This window comes from Phragmites australis, chromosome 19, assembly GCF_958298935.1.
Source record: "Phragmites australis chromosome 19, lpPhrAust1.1, whole genome shotgun sequence".
Lineage (NCBI taxonomy): Eukaryota > Viridiplantae > Streptophyta > Magnoliopsida > Poales > Poaceae > Phragmites > Phragmites australis.
The window spans coordinates 4,435,094-4,448,255 of NC_084939.1; the positions used below are offsets into that span (position 1 = coordinate 4,435,094).

At 41.5% G+C, this 13,162-nt stretch overlaps 1 protein-coding gene across 3 annotated transcripts; it reads left to right on the plus strand.

The window, feature by feature from the left end:
* Positions 1-1,061: 1,061 nt before the first annotated feature.
* On the plus strand, positions 1,062-11,824 carry LOC133900401 (disease resistance protein Pik-2-like). 3 transcript variants are annotated; one of them, XM_062341527.1, is made up of 7 exons: positions 1,062-1,277; positions 1,377-2,355; positions 5,171-7,085; positions 7,223-7,349; positions 7,451-7,488; positions 7,598-7,912; positions 11,378-11,824. In XM_062341527.1, exons 2-4 carry the CDS (start codon positions 1,529-1,531, stop codon positions 7,244-7,246), a joined length of 2,766 nt encoding a protein of 921 aa, XP_062197511.1. In that variant the 5' UTR covers positions 1,062-1,277; positions 1,377-1,528; the 3' UTR covers positions 7,247-7,349; positions 7,451-7,488; positions 7,598-7,912; positions 11,378-11,824. The 3 variants fall into 3 exon arrangements, with proteins under 3 accessions (XP_062197511.1, XP_062197512.1, XP_062197510.1); XM_062341528.1 differs by lacking the exon at positions 11,378-11,824 and having other exon boundaries at positions 7,433-7,488; positions 7,598-8,470; XM_062341526.1 differs by lacking the exon at positions 11,378-11,824 and having other exon boundaries at positions 7,598-8,470.
* Positions 11,825-13,162: the final 1,338 nt, after the last annotated feature.

The window sequence follows — 13,162 nt, forward strand, 5'->3', positions numbered from 1 at the left end:
AAGAAAACGAGAGAAATGACACGTTCTAAAACAACGCACGGTGGCATAAACGGAAAGCATACTAAATCCTGAAAGGTACGCATACTGAGTGTAAAATTCTAAAATCTCTCATTCCGGATGGCCTTGTGTTAAACTTATCACAGATCGATGGTTCGATTAGCGAGACCGTCTAAGATACCAGCAACACTAAGAACTGAATTCGAGGGGGCCAAGGTGGCCGCAGCTAAGACGGAGCCGCATAGCGCCAGGCCATCCCGGCCAACCACTGCTAGCCAGTATAGGCTCGTTTGGTTCATGGCCGACGCGCGCTCTATTAAAATTGGCGCGCCAACGCTCGCGAGGGCTGCTGCTTGGTTCGGCGCCCGCGTGTTGGCGCACCCGTGGCTCCCTGTAGCAATCACACCCGCACCCGTGGCGGACCTAGAGGGTAGTCCAGGTAGGTCTGGGACTATCCTTAAATTTGATCTAAATTTAATTTAATATGTGATCTAGCCCACTGTTTGTTAAAAAAAAAAATAGAAAAGCCTAATCATTACCTACCTAATGCTCTAGCACTAGATCCTCCACTGACCCGCACCAGTATGAATTTGCGTCCACAAGTGACTAAATCTGTGATGGCTAAATCCTTCGCCTAGAATTTGGCACGAGACGGTTCGGCGGGGCGCGCTGAGCCGAATCCAAACAGCCCCTATGTGTTGTTCCGTGTTCAACGAATAGTGTTCTACTGTTCGTACCATGTTTTATCTCGTATCTGGTTTTTCTGGTCACACCTTACGCAAATCTCGACACTGAACCAAAGGACCGGATCGAATTAGAATCGCTATTACCTTTTTCAGAAAAATAAAATCCTTGTTATCTCCGGGCCATCTTCTTCGTAAAAAAAATAAAATAAAAGAAGACGAACCATGTCCGTAGTCGACACATCGTTGCTCCAGGTCAACTGGCTTCAGCATCATCGCTCCGACCGTGGGTGTGTGTGTGGCCGTGCGTGTGTGGGGTGGGGGCAGGCGCGGCCGGCTTGACCTCGGGGTCGTCGGGCGACGCGCTGTCTACTGGTGATCGAAAGACGCGCCTTGGTCGGCCTCCATTATTGGCTCCATGCCCCCACTCTCCCAAGTCCCTACACGGTCTTCCCTCCTCACTCCTGAGTCTTCAGATCTGCTCCTGCCTCCTGGGGCTCTTCCGCTAGCTCTTGTATTGTGCTGCGTCTGCTGCCTCTGTATTCAGCTCGCGACCGTGGTTCTGCTCGTCGTCGATCGTTTCCCTTGCCGGCCAAGGTTTGGTGCTTGTTCCTCATGTATTCTTGGTTTCTTGCCCCTGCAGCCTGCAGTTTCCATGGTTTGAGATTCTGGTGTCGTGAGTCTTGGATTTTGCAGGCTTCAACATGCATTGACCTGATTGCGGTAGCGCTGCCTATTCCTGCTCCTGTCTGGTTTGGCTTGGGTTTGCAACTGAGTAGAAGCTGCAACCAGGGCACGCAGCAGACTGAAACACCAGCTGACCTGGGAGTGCCCGAGCAAGCGAGAGAATGCAGGTCGTCACGGGGGCGATGGGCACCCTTCTGCCCAAGCTGGCCAACCTGCTCACGGAGGAGTACAAGCTGCAGAAGAACATCAGGGGCGAGATCATGTTCCTCAAGGCCGAGCTGGAGAGCATGGAGGCTGCCCTCCTCAAGATATCCAAGGCGCCGATCGATCATCCACCTGACATTCAAGTAAAGCTTTGGGCTAGGGAGGTCAGGGAGCTATCCTACGACATTGAAGATAGCGTTGACACCTTCATGGTGTGCGTCGACACCCATATGCCAACGGAAGCGAAGCCGCTTAGCTTCAGGGGCTTCTTTGAGAAAACAATCAATCTACTGACAAGGGCCAAGATCCGCCATAACATAGGCACTGATATCAGAAACATCAAAACCCGTATCAAGGAAGTTGGTGAGCGGCGTGATAGGTACAAAGTAGATATTATTGATATTAAGCCTCTTGGCCCAACTATAGATAGCCTTCGGCTATCAGCTCTGTACAAAAGGGCAACAGAGCTCGTTGGTACCGGACCGACGAGTCTTGAATTAGTCAAGAGGCTGTTGGATGAGCATGAGGCATCGACGCATAAACAACTCAAGATAGTCTCAATTGTTGGCTTTGGGGGATTGGGCAAGACAACTCTTGCTAAAATAGTGTATGAGATGCTAAAAGGGCAATTTGATCGCGGGGCTTTTGTTTCGGTGTCCCTTAATCCTAACATGATTAATATTTTCAGTAACATGCTCCATCAACTTGGCAACTCCAACTACGAAGCAACGTGGAAGGAAGAACAATTCATTGACGAACTAAGAAAATTCCTTTGGGACAAGAGGTACGTGTGTGTCTCATTTGGGTAATTGGCATGCACGTATACAAGCATATGCAGTTGTGTTACAAGTTAAATGCAGTACTCTGTCCGTTCAAGAAGACAAGGCATATTTTATTTGTCATGTTCTTCAAAGTTAGACTTTGATCATTATTCTCTCACAAAATATATCATGCATAGCTACAAACCCAATATAGGATGAAAATATTATGAAATATACATCTAATTGTATAATTTTTACACAATAAATATACTTATAATTTACTAATTGTTAGTCAAAATACACTAAGTTTGAGTTTTCCTAAACAAGATACGTCTTATATTTTAAACGGAAGGATTAATTGAGATCGTCGAACCTGGCATCAATTTTGCTGTTTGAGTAGTCAAACTTTGTTAGTATTAGCTAGCTAGCTTACTTGATAACTACTCCTTGTCTTTCGCAATATTTGTCCTTTCTCTTGGAAACTGTTGTTCTAAAATATTTATCCATCGAAAAAAGCAAAAGTGTAGTTATTATAATATTTTCACTCTCTATCGCTAATTTTGATGGTGTAAAATAGTTTAAATGATTATAGCATATCTTATACATGGGTATACATGATTATTTATTATTTAGCTTTTTTATCTTAGTTCTTCCTTTGTTTCCGCGTATTGGTGGTTTACAAGCATGTCAATGATCATGATAAAAAGTGAAAAGAATCAAATTTCACAATGTAAAGTTATTTACTTCGAGGATAAAATATCTAATACTATAACTTTGGTTGTTAAAAAATTTCAATTTAAAATGTTAGAAAGATCTATGAGTATTTAAAAATTACATCAACAAATACAAGTCATTGTAGAATCCAGATCTAATTCTCGTTACACCATCAATGTGTAGCTCAATATATGAAACTGATACCTTTAATTTGTACTAACTTGCTGAATAGCACTCGCAATTGCGTGACTATTCTTGAGTAATATCGTCCGTTTGTTATAGACTTTTAACTTCTATGATTAAAAGTGTCATTACAATTACTCTACAATTGTAGTTTCTATGATTAAAGATATAATTGTATGTTAAGTGCATATAACAGATCTAATTAATATACACGGATATAATATAGCACTACCAAAATAATTGTACCATTAAGGTCTCTCTATTTAACAGAGGCACTACATGCACATCTTCTCATTGTCCTCAATCCCTGCATGAACCATGTGTGTTTCTTTCTCATGCTGATTATTGTATGGCTATGACCGTTGTGTTCCCAACTCAATTAGTCGGTCACACCAGATTTGTTTCTCAGTCTATGAATCATGCTTGCCGATTCCATTCCAAAGACCACTCCAGTTTACCTATGGGAATGGAACATTTCAGTACTGGTCCATATCGGCATAACGTTCAATATAATAATATATATATATATAGGGTAGAAAATTGAAGATATTAACATTGTCACAATAGAACTTATATGCTTATATAAGACAAAAATAAGAATGAATGGATTTGTTTGGACCAGCCCAGCAGGCCGGCTAATAAGTGATAAAACTTCCAGGCATGCGCTACCTCATCTCTCTTCCAAGCCACAAAGGTCACTTCCAATACAAAGTGTCTATGCTTGTTTCTTAGAGGTGAGAGAATGTATTAAATTGGTGTGTAGAAATAAGTAACTCTAATAATGTGTAGTGTCTACATGTGATTTCTCATAGCCAATAATTAAATGAAAAAACACACCTTGCCCCCAATGCATATTTATTGGTTTCTAGTCTCTTGAATATTGAGCCTACCTTGTTTCTTCGTGAAGACGCTAGCTCATTCTCTCTTCTTTAACTACTCTACCACATCATTTTTTTTTTCCTACGTGAACGTCTAGCTAATGTCTTAGTGACTAGCACTGGGAGTGGCCTAATGCCATCTAAGAAAACAAAAAAGTCAACTAACGCAGAAGTGTGTGGTTGGGGAGGGGGGGGGGGGGCGCAAAGAATCAACTTGTCTTCGTTGGCGACAAGAGCAGAGCAGGGCAACGGCAAGCTGCAGGTTGGCGAGGCCGTCTGCACAAGCTGCTGCCCTGCCCTGCCATCCTCGTCCCCCTCCTGGTTGTCGTGGTGCCACAAGTCTTGGATTCTTTGATTCCCCTCAGATCTGCCATGAGTGGTTCTATAGCAGTGAATCTATATCTATTCAAGACTTCCTCTATGACAAGAATAGTTTATTTGGACTACAGATTCACATTCTCAATTCATATTTTCTGTATTAAGATATCTCCAAATAAAGATCTGAATATTATAATTTGAATATAGAAAATTCATGACTATTTATTTCAGAACAACAAGAGCCCTAGTTGAACACAGTAATGTAGAACAGAGCACAGATTTTACAAACTAAAATTACCTAATTTTAATGTTTCCAATTTGTAATATCGCAAAAAAAAACTAGGTTTATAATTTCTGCAAAAATTAAGGTTTCAGTAAAATAGTGAGTGTTCAAGCAGATGAACATAAAAGGCTTCAGTAAAATGGTAACAGTTCAAGTAGATTGTCGATGTATGGTCCACATTCCTCAACAACATGCTATTCTAAAACTTGTTAGGCATGGTTGTTTGTAATATCTTGTATTTTTTCTGTTCTTATTCATTTGTCATGATGTGTTTCGTCTATGGACTAGGAGGCTTATATAACCATGATGACGTTGCCTGAATATTCATAGTTGACTACAAAAATTCTTGAGGATGTCCGTCTCCTCTTATGTGTAGATACATTTTTACTTGCATATTGCTAATTAATGCTCGACAAAATAAAACCGAACATAGAGATTTACTAATACACGGTCCCCTTACAGGTACTTCATTGTTATTGATGACATATGGAATATTTCTGTGTGGGAACAGATTCATTATGCTTTGATCGAGAATGAACGGGGGAGTAGAATAATCACAACAACTCGTAAATTAGATGTTGCCAGACAAATTGGTGGTGTTTATCAACTAAAACCCCTTTCTCTTGATGACTCAAGAAAGTTATTCTACCTCAGAATATTTGGCGTTGAAGACAAATGTCCTCCTAATGAATTGGCTAGAGTATCTGAGAATATTTTAAGGAAATGTGGTGGTGTACCATTGGCTATCATTACAATAGCTAGCGTGCTGGCCAGGCAAAAGGGAAAGGAAAATACACATAACTACTGGTCCAAGGTGTACCAATCAATGGGTTCTGGGCTAGAAGATAGTTCTGATGTTAACGACATGAGAAGGATACTATCAATCAGTTATTATGAGCTACCTCCACATCTAAAGGCTTGTTTGTTGTATCTAAGTTTGTATCCAGAGGATTATAAGATTAGTACAGAAGCTTTGATATGGAAATGGGCAGGTGAAGGTTTTGTCCGCAAAGAACAGGGGAAGGCCATGTATGAAGTAGGTGAGGATTATCTTGAGGAGCTAGTTAACAGAAGTATGATCCAACCAGAAGCCATTGACAGTGATGAAACAGTAACCTCGTTTCGTGTACATGATATGGTGCTTGATCTCATCACTTGCTTATCAAATGAGGATAACTTTCTAACAACATTAGATGGCCAAAGGTCCATTTATCTTCCAAATAAGATACATCGACTATCCCTCCAAACCAGCAATGAAGATGATGTGAAGCGGCTATCAACTGTGAGCTTGTCCTATGTGAGGTCACTTACTGTGTCTGCAAAAGCTTTCGATTTGTCGCCATCCCTTTCGAGCTTTCCAATCTTGCGTGCATTGGATTTAAGTGGTTGTAAGCAAGTGGTTAACCAGCATTTTAGGGATATCTGCAATGCGTTTCACCTTAGGTATTTGGGACTACATTCCACGAGCATCACTAAGATCCCGAAAGAGATTGAGAATCTCCAGTTTTTGCAGATACTGGACGTAAGTTGGACTGGAATTAAAGAGCTGCCATCAACCTTTGTTCAACTGCAACAACTGATGTACCTGTGTGTTGACTATCAAGTGAGAATACCGAATGGGTTTGGAAATCTCAAATATATGCAAGAAATGATCGGTTATATCGATGTGGAGTCTCCGACCATGCTTCATGATTTGGACGGGCTGATAGAGTTGAGGTCTATAAACTTACGGTTTGATAAATGGGATAAGAGCTACGGAAAGCATGTCACCCGATTGCTATCTAATATGGTCAGTCTCAAACACATAGAACTTTATGGATGCAACGGCGACCTAGATTCTCAATGTGACAGGTTATCACCCGGACCTCAACAGCTTCAGAACATACAGCTGGTGTGTGGCATCATCCATGCAGTGCCAAGATGGATGTCCTCCCTCTCGGCCCTCTCCTCTCTATCGATCGCGTTACAAACACTGGGAGAGGAGGACCTTCAACTCCTTGGAAGCATGCCATATCTTTCTTCTCTTTCCGTTAAGGTGGCGGAACAAACACAAGACAGAGAAAAGAAATTGGCCATTGGCAATGTTCATCCATTCAGGTGTCTAAAAATGTTTTGTATACGGCAAACCATAGAGGTGGCGTTTGCACCCGGAGCCATGCAAAATCTCATAACCTTTCATTTAGCATTTGAGTTGCGACAAATAATGGATCAATTTGGTGATCCCAACTTTGGCCTGGAGAATCTCTCTTCACTTGTGGACGTCTCTGTTGAGATGAATTGTTCGAAAGCCATGATCGGGGAGGTCATATATGCAGAGGCTGCAATTAAGAAAGCAGTGAACTTAAATCCTAAGAAGCCCACATTGAATTTGGTAAAGGTAACTATACTAATTCAGCATTTCAAGGAAACACATGTGCAATCAATTACCTTAGGTTCAGTTGGTTAGCTTATCTCGTCTTTCTTTACTTGCACATATATTAGTTCTTAGCTCATTTACTTAATTTGGCTTGGAAGCTCTTGGTGGATTGGACTAGATAACCGGCCAATATCTGCGCGTATATTAGTTCTCATGCAACAAATGTTGGATTATGCATGGTATTTGTCAATCGACGGGTGTGTGATCAACCGCGTAGGAGAACTGGTATGGATTGCACTACTACTGCCCCCATTAGCTGATTTTTTATCTTTTTAGATCTTAAGTTTTTTGTTAATTTCTATTCACAGTGTGTTAATGTTTTGCAGACACGACGAGGCCGAGCAACAGCTAGCACACTCTGCAGGTATAAATAAAGATAAACACACCAGTATTGTCCTCCTTTGTGATCATTATTTTCTTATGCATTGTGCTGCATAAGTGTTAATCAACGATTTTTATGCTCGAGCTTGCAGATTCTGGTTGGGCCTTTGGAGTTTGTGAAGGATTTTCTCATTTCATGGAAAATCTGTCAATGCATGTACCTTGTTCACTTGATAATGAAGAAGGCACTACTCCAGTTCCCTTTAGGCAGCTATATGCGCAGGGCCTTTTGGGACAGCCAAAAGCAAACGTTCGTAGCAAAGGTGGCCAAGTGGGCCGGGTTAAATGGGTCGGTATAAGGCACAGTTATTTTGGCCTGGCCCAGGTGGTGGCTAACGGGTTGGCCAGCACGACACAACGGCCTGAGCCGTACCTGGACTGGAGCCGCGGCACGCCGGGCCGGCACGGTACGACCCGTTTAAGTTTTTTTTGTTTTTTAAGATATTATATAATTTGTTTAGATCTAATATCATATAGGTGCAATGATAACATGTTTGATTCCTATGAGTGTGAGTTTTTGTGATTTTTTTTTTAATTTTTCACGGGTTAACGAGCCAAAAAAGGTCATCGAACTTACCGTATCGTAGGTTGGCATGGTATGACCCGATTTTAAGTGGGTTGTGCCTGGGGTGGCATTGTGGCATGTGGGTTGGTACGGTATGACTCGCTTGGCTAACGGGTCTAGCCGAGTTGTGCCTAAATGGACCCGTGCTGGGCCGGACCGTCCATTTAGCCACCTTTAATTCGTAGGTTGTTTTCTACCTATAGTTTGTCACGCATTCTGAAGTAATCTGTTAATGCTGTAGGAAGTTTCAGTTCACTCGAGAAACTGTTCTTTCAGTAAATTTCTCGCGGATTTTATTTCAGTATGTTTGTAATATGAGCTCAGATCCAACTTATCTTGATTACCCAGATCGCGCTACATAAGTTTGCTTAATGCATATTTGTGCATTATTTTTTCCTTATTTTTTCAGTGCATTACTTGGTGGATGACAGAATGTATATGAATTAATGCATGCAAATCACGTCTGTGTGGTTTCTTCCTTTTTCACTCGTACTACAAGACTTGTCATTCGCCTTCATTCCTTGCGATAAGTGAATAAATGTTCCACGGGCAAAAATACAAAATTAGATAACATATATGACCATATTTATCAAAATAGACAATATATCGTCATAATTATAATTTTAGCATTCGTATTTAGCACCTTATTTACCGAAAATTAACTTTCGATACACTGTAAACCGAAAATACCATATTCGGCACATGCGCCGAAAATAAACAGTAACGCGCATGAACAGTAACAACAGTGCATTTGAATTTCGTTTTCCTTCTTTTTCAAAACGGTGGTCTTCTGTTACTCTAAAAATTTTGAAACTTTTTTTAAGTGTTCCATAATCCATGTGTAACCTATTTTAATTGGATTCACTGAAAAATTCTTTGTATATTTAAAACTAAAATTCTCAAAAAAAGACTACTTTTATAACTTGTAATAATTGTTAGTGTCTCAAATAAATTCCCAAAAATCTAGGAAAATTCATTAATATTTTTTTTATGTGATGAACTAATTTTTAAAATTATTTCCAGCCCTAGTTTATATGATTAAAAAGTGGGTTCCTTTGTAATGCTTTATTTATATGTATTTTTATCATTTCATGTAAATGAAGCATTACAAAGGAACTCACTTTTTCATCATATAAACTAGGGTTGGAAATAATTTTAGAAATTAGTCCATCATATAAGAAGAATATTAGTGAATTTTATTCGATTTTTGGGAATTTATTTGAGACACTAACAATTATTACAAGTTATAAAAGTAGTTTTTTTTAAGAATTTTAGTTTTAAATATACAAAGGGTTTTTCGGTGAATCCAATTAAAATGGGTTGCACATGGATTATTGAACACATAAATTTTTTTTAAAATTTTTAGAGTAATAGAAGACCACCGTTTTGAAAAGAGGGAAAACGAAATTCAAACGCACTGTTGTTATTGTTCATGCGCGTTATTGTTCATTTTCGGCACATGGTGTGCCGAAAATGGCATTTTCGGCACACTGTGTGCCGAATACGGTGCTACAGTGCCATATTCGGCATACCGTGTGCCGAATATGGTATTTTCGGTGTACAGTGTATCGAAAGTCAATTTTCGGTAAACGAGGTGCCGAATATGAATGCTAAAATTGTAAATACGATAATATGTTGTCTATTTCGGTAAATACGGTCATATATGTTGTCTAATTTTGTATTTTTGCCATGTTCCGCATGATTCGCGTATACTCCCTCCATTCATTTTTATTTATCCGTTTGGAGTATGTGGTTAGGGCTTTCAAAAGTTTGGTCACTAGCATGCCTAAAACTAGTAATTAAGATTGGCTATATAACAATCATATTACTAAATTCCTCTTTAGAAATGCTTTAATGAACATATAATTTATTAGTATATATAAGCTATAAAAGTTACTAGTAATCAAAGTTGACTTTCGAATACCATAAAAACTCAATAAGGGAAAGTAAAAAGAACGGAGTGGGTATATATCGTGCATCGAAGTTTGGACAGAACTAGGAACACTTACCATTATATTCTATGCAAAGTGAATTGTGTGCACGTTGGCTTTGGATACCTAGTTTCTTCTCTTAGAACAACTTCAACATACCATCTATAATACACCATACATATCCTTATATGGATGGTCATCTATAAAAATTTTCTTTTTATATTACTCCACCACTCTAATAGTACATTCATATTTCACCATCCATATTCTATCATTATTTAATAGTATTCTCCGGCAGCCCTCTCTCCCTCTCGCAGCTATGCTCGTGTAGCCTGCTCGCGCGTCCTGTTATCACCGTGCGCGCAACCGCGTCCTCCCTTTGCGCCGCTCAGCTGGCTTAGCCAGCTAGCCCCGCCTGCACGTGCCGTGCTCGACCGCCTCGGTCCTGCTCTCGCCGTCGGCGAGCTCGGCCCGTCCCTCACCAGCGTGCTGCCGCTAAGACCGCCCGACTCTGAGCTGTCGCCAACGAGCTCCCGGCGCTCTCCCTCTTCATAGAGCTCCTGTCCTTCCTTAACGTCGACGCCGTGTGCTCAGCCGCGAGCGCACTCCACCACACCAGCCCGCACCGCTCATGTGCGGGCTGTGCGCCGTCCCAGCCGCTTGGCTGCATCTAGCCAGTGTGCCGTGCCGCTCGCGCCATGCCGTCCTGCCGTGGAGTCGCCATTGTATCTCCACCCGCACGCCGCCTCGGTGAGCACCCCTTGCCCCTTTCTCCCCACTCTCCCTCTCTCTCTCCTGCTCGGCCTTGGGCCACTGCCGCTGCCCAGTCCTTGTTGCTCCTCTCAGTCCCTCTCCCTGTTGCTCTCTCTCATCCAGATCTAGCTCCAGGGCATAGCCAACACCCCCTCCCTTTCTTCTCTGGGCTACAGCCCTGCCACCACTGTGGAGCTCATGCATGGCCCCTTCTTCTCCACGGGCGGCCGACGTATCGAGCTCCACTTCACTGCGAAATCGGCGATGCATGGTAAGATTCCGACTGATCCCTCGCATCCCTACCAGATCCTCACTATGGTCTCGGCACCCTTTTTCTCCCTTTGTAGCTCGCCGGAGTCATCACCATCGTGCAGCTCCATTGCGCAGCCCTTGCTGCCGTCGGCTGTGCTCTGAAGCTTGCTGCCATCGCGTAGCTGGTCAATGGGGAAGGGAAGAGAGGAAGGGGAGGAAGGCGGGAGGGAAGGTGGTGGTTGCAAGATGGCGGTCCGGGAGGACACGCTACATTTGGCGTGCGGCGAGGGCGATTTGGAGGGCCTCCAAGATTAGCGCGTGGATAGCGTTTCTGCTGGAGCATCGTTTTTGCGCTGCACTCGCTATTTTAGCGATGGAGGTCGTGGTAGCATGGCTGTTGGAGATGCTCTTAACCGTGTATGCTTCGATTTAAGGAAAATTGTGTGGAGAAGTTGGGGCGTTTGGCCGCATGCAAGCTGGTAAATCTAGCGTGAATTCATCAACAGATGGGCGGGCGCCTTCTAGGCTATGTTTGTTTGGGCTGCAGCTGGCTGATAAGCAGCTGGAGCTGGTACCTGGTGAGTCCTGATTTGCCGTTTGGCAAGGGCGCTTTTGGACAGCTAGTAACCCTATGGCTGGATGTGCATGACTGAAATGCCCTTATCTACTGCAAATTTTGTTTAAGTATTGTTTGTGTTGATTTAAGTGCAAAGGACATGTTTAAGAGCTATTGTAAACGTAAATAACATTTTTATTAGCCGATTTAGCATGAATTACTTGTTATTAATTGGATTTAACTAAAATTGCATGATTTGACTGTATAAATTGCATATTTTGACTGGATTTTACTGAGATGAGACACTTCAATGAGGAAATATTATAATTGCATATAAGTTTATCATGTTGACATATTACAGCATAGTTACACCAAAATATATAGCTACCCATCATCCAAAAGTATTATACCGTTCTCTTGTCTAACTATTGCAAGGTTTCTATCATCTTGCAACCATCAAAGCATTAGCAATATTTTCACGAGTGGTATTCATGTCTCCATCACCACCCCTACCATAGCTTCCCCTAGATGTGTTGATCACATGCCCCGGAGGGATGTAGTCCTTGTCATGATCACATCTAGCAAAGTGACAATTAAACAATGCATTATCCCTAATAAAGTTATGCAGTGCCATACACGCAATGATAATCCTTGTTTGCTTCTCTATTGGGTAGCTAGGCACATTCCGTAAAATGCGCCATTTCTACTTCAACACACCAAAGGAGTGCTCGATGACATTTCTGAGTCACGAATGATCATGATTGAATATCTCTTTTTTACCACTAAGAGCTCGGCCTTGTCGAAACTCCAGTAGATGGTACTTTTGGCCTCTATAAGGTGCTAGATATCTAGTCTGATTTGGGTAACCTAAATCAACAAGATAATATTTTCTGAATAATACATGTGTTAGTGAAATAGAAGACAAACAATATTGTAAATTTAGTTGCACACAAGTGAAATATATACTTGGTGGAGGATGGGGAAACCTTTCTTTGTATTTGTCTAATGTATCTTTGAATATTCTTGTATCATGTGCTGAACCTAGCCATCCAGCTACTATGGATGTGAATCTCATGTTAAAGTCACATACAACCATAACATTCTGTATTGCAAACCCATGGTGACCAACATGGTTAACCATCTCATCACTTAGCACAACAATTGGTATGTGTGTCCTATCAATAACACCTATGCAATTATTGAAGTGAGGACAAAATCTAGAGTCTTGAAGTCTCTCATGCACCGTTGTGAATTGAGGATCAATTGGTTTAATGATGTCTAAGTTAATAAATTCAAACATGCCAACATTTTTCTAAACTTTCTATTGATTGTTTCAGTAGACCTCTGAAACCGATTCTAAACTTGACTCACTAACTGGGGGCCACCAACAGTCCACAGAAACATCGCAAGGGCCTCTTCAGAACACATGTTCCTTGTTGCTTTCAACCCATATTTGAGTACCAAAGTATCATGCAATGCACCAAAACAAGGTCTAGGTATTCTGAACATTTTGTAGTAATCCTTTGAAGAGCCCAAACAATCAAAGACCCACTGCTGTCCAGTACATTGTGGCACCTTCCTATTTTTTTTCATAAGGTAC

What these genes read in the sequence shown, in the direction of transcription:
- LOC133900401 (XM_062341527.1), top strand. Translation starts at nt 1,529, where the DNA reads ATGCAGGTCGTCACGGGGGCGATGGGCACCCTTCTGCCCAAGCTGGCC. An exon ending in AAATTCCTTTGGGACAAGAG is followed by an intron (nt 2,356 to 5,170) that starts GTACGTGTGTGT and finishes GTCCCCTTACAG; the next exon opens with GTACTTCATTGTTATTGATG. An exon ending in CCACATTGAATTTGGTAAAG is followed by an intron (nt 7,086 to 7,222) that starts GTAACTATACTA and finishes TTGGCTTGGAAG; the next exon opens with CTCTTGGTGGATTGGACTAG.